Here is a 17327-nt window from a genome sequence, read left to right on the forward strand (position 1 = left end):
TACTCACAGGCATGCATGTGTCATTCGTGGTCAAGTGATGACATCAGATGGGACCCCGCTGGTTGGCGTGAACATCAGTTTCGTCAATAACCCTCTCTTTGGATATACAATCAGCAGGCAAGATGGCAGGTAGGAGACCTGTTTCAGGCTTGAGTTAGTGAACGCCCTGCTCTCCGTGGTCTTGCCACATAGCTGCTGGAATGACAACGTGGAAAGAAGATGGGACTTGGATTCAGAGGACCTGAATTCAGATGCCCAGCTCTGCAACTCACTAGCTATGTGACCTTGTATCTGACTCTGGCCTAAGTCCCTTTGGCTATAGATTAAGCAGCTTAATCTTATTTGGTTCTCAGAGTAAGCATAGGTACCTTATACATATTATCCTTTTCCAGGGCTTATGATGTAAAATACAGTCACATGGACCACGTTCTGCAGGCCAGACCGCTCCAGAAATCTTAGCATTCCTGCTCTGTGGTTTCCATTGGTAACCACGTAGGTCTGTGGACACTGCTGGGTGAAGACAAAACTCCAATTTTCAGATCCTTGTGAGAACCATCAGTAGAATGAAAGGAAGGTTCTTTAATCCCTCGAGCTCTTCCATTTGCTAGCTGTGTGTTCTTGAACAAATCTCCTCACCTCCCTAGGCCTCAGCTTCTTTATCTGGTAAATGGTCCTAACACTGTCTATCTCACATATTGGTTGTAAGAAAAAGATCCTATGATGAGTGGGGAAGCACCTTGCACATAGTAAGTGTTTAATAAATCCTGCCCCACTCTGGTTCATTGCTGTATTTCCAGGGTCTGGCACACAGTAAGTATATAATCATATTAGCTGTTTATTAAAATTACAAATTACTAAATGATGAGAAGTGATGATTATAGTACACACAATGAGAATATTTTGGAGAGAAGGGGAGGGGAAGGAGGAAAGTGGAATATTTAGGCTGTCAGCAGTGACAAGTCCTCTGTTTTTAATAAAATCAGGTGATGGCGGTCCATCTGGCTACGTGTGGGCCCATAAGGTTGATTTTCACTCTGTGTGAGAAATTATTCTCCAGCCTGATTGATTTTAGCACCTCTTTAATCCAATATCAGATGTGAATATGTCCCAGCCGAGGTGATAATGAAATAGAGGCTCATCTGTTTGTGCCATCATGTGTGCCTCTTAGATGGGGTTGGCAAGCTTGGTGTGGAGTGGGATGCCCTCTCCTCACTCTCACTCCCTGTGCATAGAAAAGGGCCCCACTAGAAAGGCTGGCAGGTCTCCAGGGGTGACCTGTCCAGACCAGGCCAGCACTCCCTGCCCCACGCAAGTTCCATTCCAGCAAGCACCTCAGTGTAGATTTCTCCTACAGCCTGGGAGCATCTCCTTCCTTAGGCTCTCTCTATCTTTACTACCTTCCAGCTAAATGCTGCCTGCTTTGTGGAAATGACAGATGTGAGCTTCCTAGGCAATAGGCATTCTTACTACACTGTTACCTCCTGTGGAACAGTTATCAAAAAGGAGCCATGGGGACTGCTCTTCTTCTGCCATGACCCTCACCTGCCCTTCATGTCAGACAGCAAATTGTCAGTCCCTTGCCTGCTGTGCTTGCTCGGGTGGGTCAGTGAAGCCCACCAGAGTCACATAAGTCTGGTGGCCTGAGGAAAATGCCCCCCTCTAGCACCTCCAGGCTTTGATTCATTCTGTTGTGCTATCCGTCCAGTCTCTACTGTTCCTTAAGAGCAGGGGGTGCTGGAAGGTAAGCATCAGCCGTATGTCCAGCATGAAGCCTGCTAAATTATATCAGAGTAGCCAGAGTGGCAGCATCTTAGAGCTTGAGTTTCAGAACAGTTCTTACCAGTGCTTTATTGGGCTGAAGTTTTCTTCCCAACTTAGACACTGCATGACGTGTGGGGAAGTCATTATTTATTCTCTAAGTGTTTGAAGATTCCCTTTGTTATAGGTGAGTGGGTAGCATTTTGACTGTTTCCCTCTCCCTCTTCCTTGACTCACCTTTTTTCTTACCTTTCATACTCCAGGAGAAACCGTAAGGCTAGAGATGTAGTCTGGAGATAACACAGATACAAGTTCAGAGCCACAGCTAACATATCTTTGTATTCCTCATTTCCAGGCAGGCACTATGATGACACACACACACACCTCTCTCTCTCTCTCTGTCTCTCTCTCTCTCCCTCCCTCCCTCTCTCTCTCTCTTTAATACCAACCCTCAAGTTCTTAACAAGAGTTCATAAGCAGAAAACAGTAACAGAGAAGTTAGCCAAAGAGATCATTTAAAAAGATGGAAAGGAGAAGTCATACAGAAAAATTTCAAAAGAATGGCACATAAGAGAAGCAGTTCAGGCTCGTTGAATTGAAAAATGGGATTACACGGAGCATGATACCTGGGGAGTGGGGCCCTATGCTTTCCCCATCCATTAGCCCATCCATCTAATTAATAACTCTGCCAAGTGATTATGACCACCAGCTTCATTTCACAGGAGGAGACTGAGACTCAGGCAGGTGACATAACTCATCTGTAAAGGAACAGGGCTCGGACTGCTCTGAAGGTGCTTGGGCTGCAGCTGAGAACCAGGGGCCCGAATTGGGGGACTCTGTCTGCCAAGGGCAAGGTTTGGCATGAGGCAGGAGAACTCAGGGCAAAATGCTTGCAGCTTCTTTATCAGGGATAAAAGTCAGGTCCTGCACTAGGGCCCCTAAAACCGACTGTACAGGTAAATATTCGGTTGACTTACAAAGGCGGCATGACCAGCAGTTGGGGATGCTGCACAGAGATCTCACCTCACCTGGAAGGCTGGGACTCAGCTTTCTGGATCCCTTTTCATTTCTGATGTACTATGGTTCTACTTGTGCCCATGTCTAAATTGCTTAGGTATTTTATTCCAAAGGCCGGTGTTGAATAATCTATCATGATCAGAGCTAAAATTGCTATAAAGTCATAGACTCTTAGTGACTTAAGAATAATTTTCATTTAAACCTTTACATTTTATAGATGAGAAAATTGGGATCAGAGATGCTAAATGATTTACCCAAGATCACATAGCTCATGGCAGAGAGAGGACTGGGCTTAGGGCTCCTAATGCTAGAGCAGGGCTTGCCCCACTTTATTCTGCTGACTTTTTGCTGGGCTTTGGCTTTTAGAGGCCCTGCATGCTAGAAGCACCATAGCACAGGCTCATCAGCCATTTGGTGTCCTGGCAAAGAGCCTTCATAGCAGTGGTTTTTCATTGGGTTTTAGCAAATTCTCAACAGTGAATCATTTGCAAAAAGAAAAAAAAATGCCTTCTGGAATCTCTGTCACTGTGCGTGGCTACAGTGAAGTGTTTCAGACTTTAGGGTCTCCTCAGCAAGGGCTCAGACCCCTCAGTATAATTTTTTCCTCCTTTCTCTGTCTCCACTCTTCGTCTTCCTCCTCACCTCCTGTTTCCTGCTTTCCCCCTCCTCTCCTCCTCAACCCTCCCCTCCCAAACAGCTTCGACTTGGTCACCCACGGCGGCATCTCCCTCGTCCTGCGGTTCGAGCGGGCGCCCTTCATCGCGCAGGAGCACACCCTCTGGCTGCCCTGGGATCGCTTCTTCGTCATGGAGACCATCATCATGCGGCACGAGGAGAACGAGATTCCCAGCTGTGACCTGAGCAACTTCGCCCGCCCCAACCCCGTCGTGTCTCCATCCCCGCTGACGTCCTTCGCCAGCTCCTGTGCCGAGAAAAGCCCCATTGTTCCGGAAATTCAGGTACCCAGCCTTCTCAATGGCATTTCTCCATGCTTTTTCACTTAAGAGGCAAAGGAGAACCTCAAAGACAGAGGAAAGAGAGACCCCATCAGCCCCCCTGCGGAACCCAGACAGCAGACCACACACCGCTGCCGTGTCCCAGTGCGATGGCCACCCCTCTCACACACTTACGGCACGTGAGCTCTGTTAACTGCCTGGCACACTCCAGCGTACAGTAAATATGCTCCTTTTCCACTTTGCTATCCAGTTCACTTCCATTTTCCTTTTCCCCACCCCGCAGTGTGCCCCCTTCCTCATTATTTCTGTTGAAAGTACTTACGAGGTTAGGTTCTACCCAGAGGATTGAGACAAAACATCCCAAATATGTGCATCGTAGTAAAGATCACATGAGAAAATGTGTATGAGGCACTTAAAACAATGTCTGGCACCTAGTAAGGGCTCAGTAAATTTTAGCCATTATTATTAAGATTACTTTACACATGCTGCCTTCATGCCAATTAAGGTTTGCTTTGACTCAAATCTATTCAGGAGAGTGTTGTACTTAATTACCACTAAAAGGAAGTAATTTTAACCTAATAGAAATCAAGAAAGATTCTGTGCCTATCAAAGCTGTGGGGAGTTGAATTTCTTCCTCTATCCCTGCCTAGTTTCTATGGCAGATAGGAAGGGCTGCAGAAGGAGGAAGATGGCAGTGTGGGCAGGAAGCCCCTGTCGTCCACCTGCTCATGAGAGAGAGCCCAGGTACTGTGGGTGTGAGCGTGTCACCCGTGATGGTGGAGCAGGGAGCTGATGCATTTTTATGTGCATGTTTCATGCCTGGCTGAGCAAACACATCTCTGTGTGTGCCCTGTTGAGGGACTTCGGCCGTCAGTTCCAAGAAGGAAACACAGACATTTGGAAATTCTCACTGTACCCACAGGTTGAAACCTTTTCAGAGATGCAGCACTTGTGTCCTATCTCAACTACCAGGCAGACCTTCCTTATGAAATGCTTGTCAGTGGAGACAGAGCACGCTGGAGAGAAATAATTTGTTACCCAACCCTGGTTCAGCTCCAGCTAACATTTTCCCGGGAGCAGGGACTTTGGGACAAATGAGGTTAAAAGTCCCACCCTCTTTACAGTGCTCCCTGGGTGGGGTTCTACAAGCCCGGCTGGGTCACAAACCTTGCTTATTATCAGATTCATGAAATAAGTGAAAACAAAACTTGGGTTTTTCCAGTCCTATCCTTGGTTAGCCTTAGCAAGTCCTAGGAGACGTAAAATTTAAAGGGTACGTTGAAGAAGGTAAATGTTTATGAAAGCATCAGGCTGGCACTTGAACCCTGCCTGTGGTTCATTGGGGTGTAGAGCCTGTGATGCCTTGAACTTGTACGCTGAAATTTTAGGAAGATTGCTTTGGTTTAAGCCCAGTCCCTAAAATCCCATGTGTTCGGTCCCTAAAATCCCACGCGGTGGGTGGGAGTTCACAGCCATCTATGAAATGGATGGGCAGGGAAAGGCCCAGTTCCTCTGTGAACAGGAGAGTAGAACAGTCATTGTCATTTTAATGGCTACGTTAGCCTCAATTGATTTAATGTCCCCTCCTTGAAACAGAGCCCGGGTTATCAAGCTGATAAAAGTCCTCTGCTTTTGCCATGTGTCTGAGCATCCTGCCATTAATTTAAACTTTCCATCTTGGAACTGAGCCCATGGCACCCAGTAGAGGAAGTGCTCCTTCCCCTCTGCTCCCCTAGCATTTTATTGAGCAAAGCAACTCCACACGGCCGAATCGACCTCCTCCTGTGGAATAGCGGGGCCATCAGCCACAGTCCTAGGCAGGCTGGACTCCCCACCCTGCATAGTTGTCTGACCATCATATCATAGTCTCGGTTTCCTTCCTGAAGAGGAAAGCCATTTGAAACACACTTGACTTTAGAAAGTTTTGAAAGAGAAACAGCACTCGCTGAGGCAGCTGTCCAGTTAGTCTGAGGGAAAGGTCTCATTCACGGGACCCCCTGCTCCGCAGCACCAGCATCCCACTTAGAACCATGCACTGAGCACTGGTGTGTGCTGGGCACTGCATACACGTGACCTGACTCCCTAGGTCATCTAGCGAGGAAACAAGTTCAGAGGTTCCATGCTTTCACTAGGATGACACAGTTAGTGAAAGAGAGGTGACGTGGTGAGAAGTGTTTTACACTACAGTATTTACATGTGCCTCTCAGCAATTTGGTGAGCTGAGCATCACCGTCCCTGTAGAAAGGAGGAGAAAGCTGAGCCTCCATGAGGCAGGGCTGTACCACTGTACCCCACAAGAGCTGGCTGCAGAGACCTGGCCTTCTGCCTCAGCTCGCCTGCCTTTTCTCCATTCTCTTCCTTTCCCCCTCCTGCTCCCCTTCCCCCTCTGCTCCCCCTTCTTCCCTGCCTCTTCTAGTTCTTGTTCCTCCCCTCCCCCTTTCCCCTTGTCCCTCTCTGCTTCCTCTCTGCTTCCCAAACACCCCGCCATCCGTGGGCTGTGGCTGCTCCCCCCCTGACCCCCCCCCACGTGATCGCACGGCTGTCACTGCTGTGATCTGTCTCTCTAGGCTTTGCGGGAGGAAATCGCTATCTCTGGCTGCAAGATGAGGCTGAGCTACCTGAGCAGCCGTACCCCTGGCTACAAATCTGTCCTGAGGATCAGCCTCACCCACCCTGCCATCCCCTTCAACCTCATGAAGGTCCACCTCATGGTGGCGGTTGAGGGCCGTCTCTTCAGGAAGTGGTTTGCTGCGGCACCAGACTTGTCTTATTATTTCGTCTGGGACAAGACAGACGTCTACAACCAGAAGGTGTTTGGGCTCTCGGAAGCCTTCGGTAAGCCTCCCAGCCGAGGACTCAGCGCCATCCTCAGAGAGACTAGCACTGGTGGGCCCGGGCTCTCTCCACATCCCTTCCTCACCCCAGAAATGCCTGCAGCTTAGTTGGCCTTAAGACCTTTCAGTGACCATCTGTAACCTCACAGAATGTACTCAAAGACCCAAATGTGGAAAACTTGACCATTACAAAAGGGGTTACAAAACCAAAAAGGCCTTGAAAAGCACTGTGGTGATATGTGATGGGCCCAAAGAGGCTTCATGCCAAAGAGATGGAGCCCTGCGGGCATTGCCTCGACCCCCTCACCGCCACCAGCCTGTACTTAGCCTTCAAAATATGGGAGAATGGAGTTCCTGCATTCTGCAGTTTTATTGAGGTGCAGGAGCTAAGATTCTTCCTTCTGCAGAAAGGCTTCTGGTCTCTTTACCTCATTTCCAGTCAGAGAGGTTGTCTCTTATCTGTTGTTTTTGTGGTCTCTTTCCAAGATAAAGCAGAAGGCGAGTGTAGCCTCACCCGGAGTCCCAGCACAACTCAGCCCGTGGGCTTCGGGGGCGGGCCATGCTCCTGTCTGCTTTCTGATTAGGGCAGGGCTGCAGGAGGGGCTCCGCGCTGGACTGTTAGCAGCCCAACCCTGTGGGCTCATCCGCCATGCACTTAGGGTAACCGCCCAGAAAAGCCCTTCTCATCTTGAAGCCTACTGCATTTTCATTCCCTTTCTAGATTCAGCAAAGAAATAATGAGAAAGTGGAGACGAAGTAATATTGTAAAAAGACAGAGAGGAAGGGAGGGAGGAGGTCTGGAAGTTAGTCAGTAAGAGAATGTCTGTTGAGTACCAGCTCCGGTGGTGTGCTGCCCTGAACCCTGGCACCTCACCAAATCCTCATAATCATCCTGTGAGTCAGAAATTGTCCCCAAATTGTGCATGAGGACGCTGAGGCCCAGAGAGGTGGAATGACTTCCTAATGGTGCACAAGGAAGGGACAGAGCTCTGTCTATCCCAAATCCTCCCTGGAATGTCATGTCCTGCCCACACACGAGGGCCCATGGGGAGCAAAGATGCCATCTCTCACTGTTCACGATCCCTGCCTAAACCAGACTACTGCTATGGTCTCTTCAAACACATGAAGCCTTACAATCTCTTCAGATGGGATGAGCATGCTTTGTGCCCACCAGCCAGTTAGAACAGGAAGCGCCTACCCAGGGAGATGCCAAGGGCTGAGGTTTTCTTTCCTGAGATGACAGGTGACCCATAGGAGACACAGAGATGGCTTAAGAGACCCAAGGGTACAGGGACATCATCCAGCCGCATTCTCCTCCTGCCATAGGTGGCGGGCAATCTTTTATGAAAGCTAAAGGAAATTTTAAGAGGCTGCCCAATTGTTAATTCATGTCTCGAGCTTGGAATAGGATATCGCCCACTGGAAAATAGTGTGTGCACACTTGGAAGACACTTGGGAGAAATGGCATTCCCATCTCTGCCAGTTTCTTTCCATAAGGCAGTTACAGGGCTTTTTACAAACCCAGCCTGGGCGAGCCTGCCATGGTTAGCTTGTATCCCAGTGACTTTCTAAGAAGCCCTGGATTTGTGAAACCAAGGAATTCTACAAGCTTTGACACCTCAAAGCAACTTTCAGCTTTCAATGTACCCCAGCTGAGCTGCTTTGCCATGGATTCATTATAAGTGATTTTTCGATTGTTCTTTATACCATACTCATTAATACAAATTTAATAAACAGACAAAAAATAGAAATAAAGTCAGACCTGTTTCTATTTTGTAAACAAATGCTACCACTTGCTGACATTCATTCTCTTTTCTCATGTACAATTTGTTAACACAGATCTAATTCTATATATAACTAGTCTTTTCAACAGCATTATTCCATAAGCACTTTCCATGTCATCTGTGGTCTTCATAACCATCATTTTTGGTGACTGTATAAATTCCTCAAGTGGGTGCACTCTGGTTTGCTCAACCTCTAGCCTCCCTAGAACCTTTTAGATTACTTCCAGTTGTCCACTGTTATAACTAACACTGCAATAAAGACTTGTGCCTATATAGTATTTTTCATACTAAAGATGATTCCTTTTGAATTATTCACCTGTATCCTTTTTAAAATATTTACTACACTTGTTTAACTTATGTATGATCACTATTCCAAAAAAAGGACATAAAGGCCCAGCACCCCTGTTTTAGTACTACACATGGATCGGTTCCCACTTAGAAATGCGGTCCCTTTTCTTTCCTACAAAAGACCAGCAGGGACCTTGCATGCAGATCTAAAACCAAAGAGGAGGCTTTGCTCACCTGTGCATTCTGTGCCTTCTGCTCTCTGTAGTTTCCGTGGGTTACGAGTATGAGTCCTGCCCAGATCTGATCCTGTGGGAAAAAAGGACAGCAGTGCTGCAGGGCCACGAAATCGATGCTTCCAAGCTGGGAGGATGGAGCCTGGACAAGCATCACGCCCTCAACATCCAAAGTGGTGAGTGGATTAATGGAATTCCAGGAGCCGGGCCGTGGGTGTGACCGTGTCTCAGGTCTGTGTGCCCTGCCAGGCAAGAGAATGCATGCTTCAAATGACGGAGGCTTCAAATGACAGAGGACTCTACATCACCAGTTGGTCTGTCACCATTCCTTGGGGCCCTGCCCTGTTTTGGTCACTCCGAGGCGCTGGAGATGCAGAAATGAAAGGCCTCAAGAGTTGACACTCAGATCAGAGACAAACACTCCCTAGGCAGTTCCACACTGTACCTCGCACAACGGAGGGATGTGTGGGACACTGGGGACATAGAAGAGGACTCCCTCACTCAGCTTTCCAGTTCAGCAAGGTGTGTTTTCATAGGGAACTTGAAAACTGAGTCTCAGAGGGTCTGCAGGATCAGCCTTGTATATCAAGTAGGGAGAACATTCTAAGCAGAGAGCACGGTCTGTACTGAAGCACTGAGGGCTGCCAAGAGAGTCACTGGCAAGAAGGTTCCTTGTGGTTTGAGCAAAAGGTAAAATGAGGGGACTAGTGCAATCCAAAGCTGGGGACTCGAGCAGCTGGGGCCCGGGGTAAGAAGACTAGGACTTTCACCTTTAGCCAGAGGCAAATGTCAAGCCTCTGAAAGGATAAAAGCATGCAAGTGACACAGTCGGGTCTGTATTTTAGACAGCTCACTCTCTGACTGTGTTCTAGGATGGAACAACTAAATGTAGTAATGATGTCAGCTATTTCCTGCCTGATCTATAGAGACAATGAGTGCCTTTCAAAGCCACCAGGCATTTTGTGGGAAAATTGACAAAATGATTCTAAAATTTACACTAGAATAAAGATTTATAAATAGCTAAGGCAGTCTTGAAATCAAGAACAGAAAAGAGGCACTCACCCTGATACTAAGCTATCTTAGAAAAACCACAATATCTAAAACTGTGTGCGTTGCTGGCACAAGAACAGATTCCGTGGGACAGAACAAGGAGCCCAGAACTAATCTGTGAGTAGTAATTAGGACTGGGTTTAGCCATGAGTGTCAGGAAAACCAAAATAACGGAATTGTAAGCAATTTAAAAGTTTGTTTCTCACTTACCTGAAAGTCTGGAGGTAGATAACCAGGGCTGCTTTAGCCTCTGCAGGGCCAGAGGTCCAGGCTTCTCCCCTCTTGTTGCACTACTCATGCCTCCATGGTCATGATCCAGGGTGGCTACTTCAGCTCCAGCCTTCACATCCACTTTCCAGCCAGCAAGAAGGAGGAAAAGGACTAAGAGCAAGTCCTTTCCACAGTAAGGACGCCCCCCAGCAGCCGCCAAGTCCAGCTACACGCAGGGTTGGAGATGGTAGTGCATTCCAGACAGTCAGGCCCCAGCTAAACGTAGAGGTTCTATAACTGCGGAATAAGAACAAGGTGGGTAAGAAGCATATCCGTGAATGACTGTGAGTTTCTGCCACACATCATGGATATATAGGAACTTGGTATATGATAAAGGTAACATCATAATATGAGTGAAGGATGGATAGGCATTTTAGAAATCGATATTGGGAAAACTGGAGAAAAATGAAATTGAGTTCACAGTGTATACAAAATGAATTAAGTGTTAGTAAAAATTTAAATTTGAAATATAATACTTTAATAGAAGAAAATATAGGAGAATATCTTTATGACCTCAGAGAAAGATTCCCTAAAACCTACAAAAGCACAGACATTAGAGTAGAAAAATGACTGAGTAGACTACATAAAAATGAAGGCTTTCTGAAAGGGGGCATTATGATTAGCATGTATAATGGGGGTGGGCACGGGGAGGGCTGTGCAACACAGAGAAGACAAGTAGTGATTCTACAGCATCTTACTACACTAATGGACATTGACTGTGATGGGGAATGTGGGAGGGACTTGGTGATGGGGGGAGTCTGGTAAACATAATGTTCCTCATGTAACTGTAGAGTAATGATACCAAAATTTTAAAAAAATGTTTAATTTAAAATGACTGAAGGTTTTCTGTCCAATAAAGGACAAAGCTAAGAGGTGACAGCCTGAGAGAAGGTTCTTGTGACCATAAACACCAAAACCCATTCAGGCTTCAGTATGGAAGGGGTGAGGCAGGCGGCAGAGTGCCATCTGGAGGCTGTGGCAGTAGTACAGGAAAGGATGGTCTGAGCCCGAAAATGAACAGTACAGATATGGGAAGAAGATTATAAGTCACTGAGCTCTTTCCCTTCATTTTGCCAGTGGGGAAACTGAGGCCCAAGGGCAGTTAAAGAGGTGAAGCCTATGCAAGGTCTGAGATCAGCTCATTAGTAGCAAAAGCAGGCAAAAACCCAGGTCTCTTGCCTCTGCCTTGGTGAGAAGAGACAGTCTTACTCATGCATTTTCCTAAACATTTATTGGCATCTACTGTGTGCCAGGTTCTGTGCTGGGCATCAGGGATACAGGAAGGGAAAAGACACAGCCTCTGTGCCCAAAATGGCTTAATCTAAAGAGAAAACCAGTGCAGTGAAGTGCAGTAAAGAATTCGTGCTATAATAGAGACATGGACTCCATGTATATAGTCTATACAATAGGAAGAGCTTGAATGATTAAGAGCTCAGACTCAGAAGTGCTTCTGCTATCATCTGTGTGATCTTAGCTAAGCCACCTACCCTGTTTCCCCTGCTACCACAGGGGGAAAATAGTACGTATCGTACAGTGTGAGAACTCAATCAGTAAAGCCAGATGGCCTGTTCAGAACATTCTGGATTTCATTGTGGGAGTGAGGCAGCCCTGGGAGATCCGTCTGGAAATGGTGGGCATAGATCTTGCATTCCTTGCAAAATCACAGCAACTCTGTGGTCAGCCACAGAAGAGAGCCATTTCCTGCACCCCAGGTAATTCTGCACTCTCCTTGTTCCAGGCATCTTGCACAAAGGGAATGGGGAGAACCAGTTCGTATCCCAGCAGCCACCTGTCATCGGGAGCGTCATGGGCAACGGGCGCCGGAGGAGCATCTCCTGCCCCAGCTGCAATGGCCTTGCCGATGGCAACAAGCTGCTGGCCCCCGTGGCTCTCACGTGTGGCTCTGACGGGAGCCTCTATGTGGGAGATTTCAACTACATCCGAAGGATCTTCCCCTCTGGGAATGTCACCAATATCCTGGAGTTGAGGTGTGTAAGGGGATGCCTTCCTCACAGTTCCTGATAACGTTGCTTTGCCATCCTGTGGGCCCACCTGGCATTACCAGTGGGCCCAGAGAAGGGACAGGACAGAACCTCACCTGTCAGACCCCAGGACTTTTCATTTCCAAGCTCGGAGGAAGCTGGGGCCTCTGGGGAAGTGGGACATGCTCTACACAGGGCACTGCAATGAAGTCAAATTGCTTTGGGGACAGGGAGATATCCCCAGTGGCCAGATGATGTTGAGGGCTATGAGCGACCAAGAATTAGACTCCCCGGAAGTCCTTGAATCTTCTTTCTGTTTTCTAGCACCAAACTAACTGGAATTATCCCCATGAGTCTTTTTATAAGGACAGGGGATGACATAATGGACAAGGCCCCCATGCCAAGTTTGGCCCTGTTGCTTAACACCTATCAGAGCTAGGAGCACTTCTCTTCAGCTGCCCAGTACTGAGTTAAGGTCCACAGTTAAAAATCAGGCAGGTCTCTCTGCTCCTACGGTCCTGCAGAGCCAGCCAAACGAGCCTTTTCTTTTCCCTCACCCTGCAGGAGTGATGGAGCACAGCCACACTTATAGCTCAGGGAAGGCCCGGTACGTTACGTTTCTCTATGCCTCCCTAAACCAGTACACTCTTACAGGGTAGGTTCTAGGGTTATGGAGAAGCTATGGGTAGAGATGAGGAGCCCCACTCTGCCTTTCAGGAGAAATTGCACCAAGTTCCCCAGAGCAGCTTTAGATAATGGATCTTCCCATCTCTTGGGCTGGGGTCCCTGTGAGCAGGACAGGCCGTTGAGCTGGAAAGCCTTCCTCCAAAGTGACCAGGGGCAAAGGATACTCACCTTTTGAAGCCCTACTGTTTGCCCAGTATAGCAGTTTTGTGAGATATTTATTACTGTGGCCTTTAACAAACCAGAAGAAGGAGACTCAGGAATTTAAAGCACCTGCCCTAGGACCTGCTTCTAGAATAGTGAGCCCAAACCCAGAGGCCATCACAGTTCTGCCGTGCTAAGAACGGTCACGGGGCCCAGTGAGGCCCACTTCGGCTTAGTGCCCTGGTAAGTCCTTCCCTGGGGCTAGGTGCCTGCTGAGAGCCCCACTCCGCTGGGCACCTGTGAAAGGCAGCGAAGGCTGCTGGCTGACCCACAGTCATCACGGCCTTCAAGAGGAGAGGGCTAGTTTTTGCCTACACACACACAGGGACAAAAGAGAGGGTCTTTGGCCATGAGGAGAATCAGAAGTTCACATTCTGTGGACTCATAGGAAATCAATGATCAGCCTGAATGAGAACCAGTCCACTATCAGACTATTCTCATTTCTTCTCTCTCTTATGAGTTGACTGGCATAGACATCTCTCAAGAAAGAAGGGACCCTGGAGCGTATTCACTCAGTCATCTTTCCACACCTGGAACAGTGATGGAAAGGACCGTGGACTAGGGGGTCTGCCCACCTCGGCAGAGAAGCTGGGCAACTTTGGGCACTACTCTTACCATCTCTGGCCCCCATTTTCACATCTTTCAAATAAGAGATCCCATTTTTCCTGTCTCCCTCCCACAGTTGTGGGAGATAATGGAAGACAGTGAGCAGGGAAGGAAAGAGTACAAGAAATTTGGAAAAAAAAATAAATTTGTCAATGTATTGTCATCTTGATCTCTTTTCTTCTAGCCTTTTTTTCCCAGGCCTATTTCTCCCTGTCACAGCCTCCCTTGTAAATAGAGTTTATCTCCAATTCTGAATTCTGTTATGAGGAGGATGGGGCGGGGCTATGCACATTTCGAGAACTCTCTGTAGGGCACGTGGCTCTCGGGTTCCAGGCTGTCAGAGTATGTCACCTCATCCTCTTCCCCTGCAGTCAGCAGTAGTGGTACAGGTGAAATCATGCCTCTCCTGTGATATGTAGCTGCTTGTAAGTGAGCTCACTGACAAGTAATATCCAATATAAAATATATCAGTGTCACAGCTGCTAAGTCTTTATTTATTATAGTATTGTACAGTACCATTGCTGTCAAGTTTTCAGGCTGCTAACAATGCTTCTAACCCCGCTGCTAACACCTCATTCTTTCTTCTATTCCCTGCTCTCCTGTCTTCTGTCAGAAATAAAGATTTCAGACATAGGTAAGCCAACCAGTGGAGGATTTCCTGTCTCTTCTCTGCCTTGTTGCATGTTGTGTGGTAAGCTGCATGTGTCAATTTCAGACGGCTCAACGGCAAATGAATTCTGTGTGATTGGAACTGATTGGGGTAATCAGTTACAATGAGAGGAAGTCATTAGTAACAGGTGGGGGTGGGTGGCCAGAGCCTAAACTGCTTTAGCCTGTAGCAAAGCACAGCAGTCACTTTGGTAATCTGTGGACATGACAGACTGAAGTAATAGACGAAAAATTTTAATCTTGCCACAGAAATTTGAACACCACAGTCTGCTTATCCTTAGAATAAATGAGGACATCATCCTAACTGTGTTGAGCGACTTCAACGGCCACAGTGGGAAGTCCTGAGAACATCTCGATCAGGCTAAGAACCTGGAGGAAACCAGGTTTCCACTCTGTGGCATTCCAGGTGCCTCGGTTTGGGGGGCTAGGATGCCAGGTGACCCTATCAGAAGGTTTGCCAGCAAGGACAGAGTTGGGGAGGCTTTTCAGACCATACAGGCCACCCAAAGAGAGAAGTCACCGAATACAAACTCAGTCACAGAATAGGGCTGTCCTGTGGGCTCACGGTGGCACTGCAGCAGGTGAAGCGGACCTTGTCAGACTCACCGAGAGAACTGTCTACCTGTCAGCGTCCCCTGTCAGTGTGCCAGCGTCACCAGGCCCTCGCTTGACTCCTGGCTAAGTCAGTCACCTGAGAGCTCCCTGGCCTCACGCACATTCGGGTCACTTGAAAGTAGCCGTGGGCAGGCGTGCTGGGGCTTGCTCTTCCACATGTGGCTCAGATCATTGTGGCATATGGTATGGGTGCTAAATTGAGATAAAGAGAAAGCCCTAGGGTGGTGGAAAGTCAGACCCAAATCCAATAATGTCTATAGTGGTATCTGTATAATTAGTATTACATTGTCATAGTATTATTTTAAGATAATAATAATTAACATGTATAAACATTTAGTATGTAGCAAGAGGGGTTAAGTGATTTACATGGCTTATAGTTGATCATCCCCAGACCACCCTGTGAAGTAGGAACTCATGACACCTCCCAGTTCACAGAAGAGAAAACTAAAGGTCCCCAGTTGTGTGACTTTGAAAAAATTATTTCATCTCTCAGAGCATTATCTTTTAGCCTGAGGTTAATAAAATCTCCCTGGGAGGTTATTATGTTATTATAAGGGTTACAGAGGATGTTTGTAAAGTATCTAGGAATGTGCCAGGCACAGAGACTCCAGAAATGGCAATAATAATAATAAAATAATGTATTGTTACATTGTACATTTATATATTTTACTGTATATAATGTGTAGTAACAATTATATGATGGTGATGTCCCCATCTTTCCCAAAAAAGAATTCAATAATTTTACAACCAAAGACACATGTATTAAAGTAAATTAAGTAGAATTTGAGAGCAAAAGAAAAATGAACAAAACGCATATATGTGATTATACATCAAATTAGACTCTGAGCTTCCTGGCTTCTGGAGTAAACAGGAAAACAATCATTTCCATGGTTTGCATTATCAAAAGTGGGAAAATATACCCACTTCTCAGAGGAGGAATTTTTTTTTTCCTGACATTGAAATCTAAAAGATATTTTCAGTGAACTTTGTATGGAGATACTGAACTATGCATTGACATGTGCCCTCAAGTTCAATTTTACAGAAAACACAGAAGTATATTTCCTATGAAGGTCTTGGATGAAAACCTAGCATTTAACATTAAAACCTTCACTCACTGGTGGTAACCGGGTGGTTGTCCAGCTTTCTTGTGCATCCGTTCTGTGGCTGGGGGTTGGTCACCTAGTGTTTCTGGTTCCCAGTCTCATCATCTGTAAACTGAGAGAGTTAAGCTTTTGGTGCCTTTTGTTTCCAGTGTTTAAATCCATGGCTTTTGATGTATTCATGGCTTCCTGTCCTCTCTCAATTCACTTTTTTCTCAGGTGCTAGAAACCGTTGCTAAAGTGGACCTAAGTAGGAGGAAAAATGAAATTTCTTTCAGCTTTCCGGGTTTCTAAAGACAATCCAGAATGAAATCCAGAGCTGGGTTCCAGCTCTGATTTTAACTGTCATCTGAATATTGGGAAATCCCTTCCTCCTTCTGGGCCTTAGCGTACCCATCAGTAAATGACAGTAATGGTTTTAAAAATTACAAAATGTTCTCCTCTTTGTCCATTAGCATGTAATGTCTTAGCTGTTCCCAGGAACAGCACGTGGCTGCAGGCTGGAGCCCATAGCCTGTGAGTGTGGTCCCCAGGGCAGTCTTGTCTCTGCCTTTGGCCTTTTTAGCCTCAATGCCAGTCCCCCATGCTGAGAATGCTCAGTCCAGAGACCCATAATCCTTTGGGTATCTTCCTCTGGACCCTTGAGGAAACAAGGATCCTCATCTCTTCCTAGATCTCTTCCTAGGGCCATGGAGAAATGTTTGAATCCTGTCATGCAGAAGCACATTTGAACTCAAGTCTGTTTCCTGAATTATTAAAAAAAAAAAGCCTAAAGCACCTGCCTTACATGATGTTTGCAAGAACCATGAAGTAGTGCATGTGAAGCACAGCGTCTGGGATGGAAGAGGAACCCAGAGGTGGGAGCAGGTGCTTTGGTAACCCTGAGAGTCATTTCTGCAGCTCTGCTCCACAGACGGAAGGGGGCGGACACTGCTCCCAGCGGAGGCCTAGGTGCAGGTGGCATGAGGAAGACGTGAATTGGAGACTATCCAACCACTCTACCAACTTGAATGAGCTGTTGAGATGGAGAATTTCATTTGATCCTAATGACAAGACTTTGAATAAAGCAGAGCAGGGACTTCTTCATTTGACAGCTGAGGGACCTACAACTTGAACAACTACATGATTTGCTCCAGTTAGAACCCACACCTTCTATGATCAAAGCTAGTGCTCTTTGTCCTACACTTAACTGACCACCAGATCTCAGAGGCGTCCTTGGGCATCAAAGATGGAACCGCAGCTCTTACAGACTCTCAGACAATCCTACCAATGCCACC

General features: G+C 46.9%; 1 protein-coding gene and 1 long non-coding RNA gene across 11 annotated transcripts in view; one reads left to right on the plus strand and one right to left on the minus strand.

Moving 5' to 3' along the window:
• LOC140844361 (uncharacterized) overlaps positions 1 to 8983 on the minus strand; it is a 35463-nt gene extending 26480 nt beyond the window's left edge. The window contains exon 1 of the long non-coding RNA XR_012122528.1: positions 8872 to 8983. This is a non-coding gene — a long non-coding RNA (uncharacterized lncRNA). The remainder of the gene's footprint in view (positions 1 to 8871) is intronic.
• TENM4 (teneurin transmembrane protein 4) overlaps positions 1 to 17327 on the plus strand; it is a 711224-nt gene that overhangs the window by 644168 nt on the left and 49729 nt on the right. For 7 of the 10 annotated variants that reach the window (XM_073215955.1, XM_073215950.1, XM_073215953.1 and 4 more), the window contains 6 exons: positions 10 to 129; positions 3473 to 3734; positions 6299 to 6566; positions 8903 to 9046; positions 11929 to 12178; positions 14280 to 14300. In XM_073215955.1, coding sequence (XP_073072056.1) covers positions 10 to 129; positions 3473 to 3734; positions 6299 to 6566; positions 8903 to 9046; positions 11929 to 12178; positions 14280 to 14300 — 1065 coding nt within the window. The remainder of the gene's footprint in view (positions 1 to 9; positions 130 to 3472; positions 3735 to 6298; positions 6567 to 8902; positions 9047 to 11928; positions 12179 to 14279; positions 14301 to 17327) is intronic. The other 3 variants (XM_073215952.1, XM_073215954.1, XM_073215960.1) reach the window with 1 other exon arrangement.

The sequence above is a fragment of the Manis javanica genome, chromosome 11 (assembly GCF_040802235.1).
Source record: "Manis javanica isolate MJ-LG chromosome 11, MJ_LKY, whole genome shotgun sequence".
Lineage (NCBI taxonomy): Eukaryota > Metazoa > Chordata > Mammalia > Pholidota > Manidae > Manis > Manis javanica.